Raw genomic sequence first — 6,128 nt, 5'->3', positions numbered from 1 at the left:
TTAAAGCAGGTGAAGTGTAACTCATTCTAGCCAATTCCAGATTTATGCAAAATTGGTTGACTAGAGGTAGCAAAACTGTACTTCAAATCTATGATACTCCCCCACTTAATTGGGTCCAAGCTTGCTGTACATTAAAACACGCTCTCAAAATGCTTGATAGGAAGCCCAAAAGCATCCCTGTTACACCCTCAGAAAGCATAACCTCCCGAGTTGGAAAAATATTGTGCAATAGACATCTGGTATTCAAGATCCTAAATGGCCTGACATCCCCCTCCACTCAGTACTTTTGTTCAACAGAAAACCCAAACCTATGGCAGCAGATCCACAAGGTCTGCCATGAGATTGCTTCCCATGTCTGGAACACACTGCACCACCTATCACAAAAAAAAAAAGACATGGCTGAAGGGCAAGCAGCCTTTGAACATAATCCCTAGTTCTATATTGCAGCATGAGGTATACAAACACTTGCTTCTATGGATTTTGTTTTGTTAGTCTGCATACTACATTTTTGGGGGGGTTCTACATGTCCTGTTACACTGAGTGTGCTCACTGCTCATTATCTATTATTGTAATCGTTTTTAATAACCTGCCCAGGGACTAAGATAAAAAATTAGCCAGCTGGCTAAAACGTTGATTAATGTGCACTCACTCACCTTGTGAAAAATAACCCAGAATGCTGCATAATGGATTTATAGGGCACAACACCCGCTAAAAGATGAATGCAAGTAAGGAACCATAGGTGCACAATACCTTGGAGCTTTATTCAAAGACAACTTCAAAACATGGAAATGCCACTGGTATTCAAAAATGTACACAATACAAACCAAACCACAGTTGTACCAAAAACATACAAGCCCAAAATAAAACAGCTTCTCTGAAGCCACTTTAAAAATACCACAGATGAGTAGATGCAAGTTCATACAAAAAAAAATTTAAAAGTCCTAAAACACTACCAAGAAAATTATTTAAAACAATTTAAGCAGGTCCTGAGATGACATGACCTAATGCCACTGTTTCCAGGGTTATACGGTCTTCTGCTGTCCCTTCTTTCCAATCAGTGACTTATGGATATGAGGGATGACACCTGAAACAAAACAAAGTAATTTAGTGGATGCAAATAAATAAAAAAAAGGGAAATTGGTACAAAGGCAATCCCAGTGGCAAAGACTACAAAATAACTTCTGCACTTACCACCACCAGCAATCGTAGCTTTAATGAGAGAATCCAACTCTTCGTCGCCTCTAATGGCCAGTTGCAAGTGACGTGGGGTGATACGCTTGACCTTCAGATCCTTTGACGCGTTTCCAGCCAGCTCCAGAACCTGAAGTTGAGGAGCGCGTGGGTAAATATTTGGTTACCGACTCTCGCACGAGCACATCAATTAACTTCGACTGCATGCACAGTACTGTATGGTTTTAGTGTCATGAACCGCCACAAAGTGTTGTAAACATACAATCACAGTCGCGATGTCTACCAACGTTACCTCAGCAGTCAGGTACTCAAGAATAGCCGCGCTGTACACAGCTGCAGTCGCCCCAACTCTGCCATGGCTTGTTGTTCTGGATTTCAGATGTCTGTGAATACGGCCCACTGGGAACTGGAAAGCAGAGCGGGAAACGTTAAGGCCAAGCCTGTACCCGTTCGTGCTATCCGTGATCCTTGATACGTCCCTACCCCACCGAAGTTGAAATGTAAAATCGTTAGGTAGGGATTGTCATCCCAAGGATCCCGAATAACACTGCCATGTGTTCAATCAAGTAAGCTACCTAGCCAGCTAGTTAGCCATCAGTAAGTCAAAAAAAAGTCAAGAGCCAATTCAACAAAAAATGATTTTTACGAAACACCCACCACCAAGTAACTCAACTAAATAGTATCGGTTTGCCAACATTTATACGTTCGCTACATAAGTTCCAAATTAACAAGTAACTGCGCTACCTTGCCACACGTTTACCAGAATTGTTGGCGCTAGCATTGTTAGCATGTCATGAATGACTGATGTACTCACCTGCAAACCGGCTCTCTGTGAGCGCGAAATGGCCTTCGTCTTAGTTTTCCCGGAGTCTTTTCCAGCCTTGCCACCAGCCTATAAGAGACATTTAAGTATATTTATGTATTGAGAAATTGATGCAATATACATGTATTTTTAATTAGCCAGTTAATTCGGCAGCGCGTGCTATGGTTGATAGCCAGGCGACTCACATTGCTAAAGTTAGTTACCTAACGTAACTAGCTAACATTAGCTACAGAATAACTTTAGCGAATACATGTTTCTCGAATACAGGCTAATCCTCACGTTGCACTCGTTCAATAAAGTGATAGATTTAGCAACGAAGTATAATTATTATTTTTTTATAATTAAAAATACCATTGTATAAGATGTCCCTGCTATTTGCAGTTGCACAGATCTTCCACGACTATTTGTCTAGTTTGAACAAGTAGTCCCGCCTTAGATTGCCATGTATTTATTGAGAGGACCTTGATCCGGGACTTTGCATGGAAGAAGCCAGCCAATCAACTCTCGAATAATTTTTGGGGCCATGGCTCTTAGCCAATCACAATGTAAAAGTGCTCACTGTGCGGGAATTTGACACGTAATTTCTCATTGCATGTTGGATAAAGTAGTTTCTATTTTATTCTCAATTTATTTAGCAGACTTTATAGCAGAGAGTAACATAACTTCTGTTTATGCTATGTGTGGACCTAACAGTTTTTTATTGAAATTAAATAGCCCAAAAATATGTCTTATTAATAATCAACCAGTGTAAAAAAGTCTTTATGAAACATCAGTTGATAAATCAATTGATTCCCTGAGAAAAAAAACATGATTGATTACAATTCACAAACTGAAATAGGCCTATTGAGAGGATAACAAAAAAGTATAGAGTGCTGGATATCCATCTCATTTAGATACAAACTCTCCGAACAATGCATATCTACAATAAAGGCAATGTTTATTAAAGTGCCCTTCCTTTCTATGAACAACTATACCATTGTCAAGTTGTATATAGGGTTTGGGGTTAAAATAGTGTTAGGAGCTAAGCTTAAAATATGCTGAACAAAAATATAAAAGCAACATGTAACAATTTTGATGATTTTGATTTTCATTAGGCCTTAATCTATGGATTTAATCTGGGTGGGCCGGGGTGGGCGTGGGCCTGGGAGGGCATAGGCCAACCCACTGGGGAGCCAGGTCCAGCCTATCAGAATGAGTTTTTCCACACAAAAGGGCTTTGTTACAGCCATAAATACTCCACAACTTTTGATATCCCACACCTGTCAGGTGGATGGATTATCTTGGAAAATGAGAAGTGCTCACTAACAGGGATGTAAAGAATTTGTGCACAGCATTTCAGAGAAATAAGATTTGTGTGCATAAGGAACATTTCTGGGATCTTTTATTTCAGCTCACGAAACATGTACAACACTGTACATGTTTCGTTTATATTTTTGTTAAGCTGATTGAAGCTATGGTATACTAGAGATACCTAAAGTTTCTCATGCACTCTCCAACAATCAATAATTCAAGCATTCCTTCCTTTGTAATGCAGTAAAGCACCATTGTCCTAGACACATACCCTGCCCGTCTTATAAGAGGGAAGGGGACAGTTGATTCACAATAAAGGTCAGTTAAATGCCTGCACACCTCTGAATAGGGTTTAAATGGCTACCCATTTTCAACAGTGACCCCATAATGGTTCTGATGCCAACAGCTGCCATCATTGGATAAGGAAGGTATTGTGTAGCCATGACCAAACCCATCCGCTCAACCATCTGCCTGTTTATTTCTGTTGGATAAAGCTCTCTGAACTGGCTCCATTGGGGCTGTGTAGCAAAGCGTCCTGGCACACTGAGTTCCCTATGGGAGGAAGGAAAGTGGAGCCACTTCCTTCCCACTTCCTGTCCACATTGGTCAAATTGCCTTAACATCAGACATGGGTGGAAACCATTTGGTGAAAGAAGCAAAGCGTATTGGTCACCCTGCTAGACAAGCAACACCTTGAAATGGTTGGGGGTTTTTTTAAGAAAGAAAATGGCACATCAACATTGTTGATGACAGAACACAAATAACTTTCCATTTATACAATTACCTTCTAATTCAGGGATGTAATTTCCGTCATGCAATAAAAATAGATTTTATGCATATCTGTAATATTTCCATTCCCCCACAAGATGGCAGTAGGTTAATAGTGTTTCCATTGCTGAGAATGATATGTACTCTTTGCCTGTACTATCAATGCCATCATTGAGGAGGCAGGAGAATGCTTAGGGTCTTTACAGATAATTTGCCTTTACTGTCAATTGGAGGAGAATGCTTATGGCCCTTGCAGATTGTTTGCCTTTACTGTCAATGGGAGGAATGTTTAGGGCCCTTACAGATAGTTTGTCTTTACTGTCAATTGGAGATGAATGCTTAGGGCCCTTACAGATGGTTTGCCTTTACTGTCAATGGGGGGAGAATGCTTAGGGCCCTTATAGATAGATAGCCTTTACTGTCAATGGGAGGAGAATGGTTAGGGCCCTTACAAATAGTTTCTGTTCCAGTACAGCACTAATACTGTAGTTTAAATAGTTTGTTGGAAACCCAATTCCGTATTTGAGATGTTTTTATTTCTATTCAGTTCTGGCTTCGTTCCACTCTGTCATGTATGGTCCAGTTGTGTAGTAACTGGGATATTGTTGGGATATTCCGATGACATTGAGAAATACACCACATCAGTCCCCACAGTGACTGTACGTACAAACACGTACGTACATACCCCATATCCCTGTACGTACGTACATACCCCAACCAGAAGCCATAGATTACAGGCAACATTCGCACTGAGCTAAAGGGTAGAGCTGCCGCTTTCAAGGTGCGGGACTCTAACCCGGAAGCTTACAAGAAATCCCGCTATGCCCTGCGACGAACCATCAAACAGGCAAAGCGTCAATACAGGGCTAAGATTGACTACACCGGCTCCGACACTCATCGGATGTGGCAGGGCTTGCAAACTATTACAGACTACAAAGGGAAGCACAGCCGTGAGCTGCCCAGTGACACGAGCCTACCAGACGAGCTAAATCACTTCTATGCTCGCTTCGAGGCAAGCAACACTGAGGCATTCATGAGAGCATCAGCTGTCCCGGACGACTGTGTGATCACGCTCTTTGTAGTCGACGTGAGTAGGACGTTTAAACAGCTCAACATACACAGGGCCAGACGGATTACCAGGACGTGTGCTCCGGGCATGTGCTGACCAACTGCCAGGTGTCTTCACTGACATTTTCAACATGTCCCTGATTGAGTCTGTAATACCAACATGCCTCAAGCAGACCACCATAGTCCCTGTGCCCAAGAACACAAAGGCAGCCTGCCTAAATGATTACAGACCCGTGGCACTCACGTCCATAGCCATGAAGTGCTTTAAAAGGCTGGTAATGGCTCACATCAACACCATTATCCCAGAAACCCTAGACCCACTCCAATTTGCATACCGCCCAAACAGATCAACAGATGATGCAATCTCTATTTCACTCCACACTGCCCTTTCCCACCTGGACAAAAGGAACACCTATGTGAGAATGCTATTCATTGACTACAGATCAGCGTTCAACACCATAGTACCCTCAAAGCTCATTACTAAGCTAAGGAACCTGGGACTAAACACTTCCCTCTGCAACTGGATCCTGGACTTCCTGACGGGCTGCCCCCAGGTGGTAACGGTAGGTAGCAACACATCTGCCACGCTGATCCTCAACACTGGAGCTCCCCAGGGGTGCATGCTCAGTCCCCTCCTGTACTCCCTGTTCAGCCACGACTGCATGGCCAGGCACGACTCCAACACCATCATTAAGTTTGCTGACGACACAACAGTGGTAGGCCTATAGGGAGGAGTTCAGGGACCTGGCCGGGAGGTGCCAGAATAACAATCTATCCCTCAACGTAACCAAGACCAAGGAGATGATTGTGGACTACAGGAAAAGGAGCACCGAGCACGTCCCCATTCTCATCGACGGGGCTGTAGTAGAGCAGGTTGCGAGCTTCAAATTAGTGTGTACGGCCCAGTACATCACTGGGGCAAAGCTGCCTGCCATCCAGGACCTCTATACCAGGTGGTGTCAGAGGAAGGCCCTGAAAATTGTCAAAG

General features: G+C 42.9%; 1 protein-coding gene across 1 annotated transcript; it reads right to left on the bottom strand.

The window, feature by feature from the left end:
* Positions 1 to 740: 740 nt before the first annotated feature.
* LOC139379458 (histone H2A.Z) lies at positions 741 to 2,437 on the bottom strand. The gene is made up of 5 exons (XM_071122267.1): positions 2,366 to 2,437; positions 2,006 to 2,083; positions 1,484 to 1,597; positions 1,192 to 1,321; positions 741 to 1,084 (listed from the first exon to the last, which is right to left on the bottom strand). Exons 1-5 carry the CDS (start codon positions 2,366 to 2,368, stop codon positions 1,023 to 1,025), a joined length of 387 nt encoding a protein of 128 aa, XP_070978368.1. The 5' UTR covers positions 2,369 to 2,437; the 3' UTR covers positions 741 to 1,022.
* Positions 2,438 to 6,128: the final 3,691 nt, after the last annotated feature.

The sequence above is a fragment of the Oncorhynchus clarkii genome, chromosome 21 (assembly GCF_045791955.1).
Source record: "Oncorhynchus clarkii lewisi isolate Uvic-CL-2024 chromosome 21, UVic_Ocla_1.0, whole genome shotgun sequence".
Lineage (NCBI taxonomy): Eukaryota > Metazoa > Chordata > Actinopteri > Salmoniformes > Salmonidae > Oncorhynchus > Oncorhynchus clarkii.
Note: the sequence above shows the minus strand (reverse complement) of the source record. Positions and strands in the feature narration are given on the sequence as shown.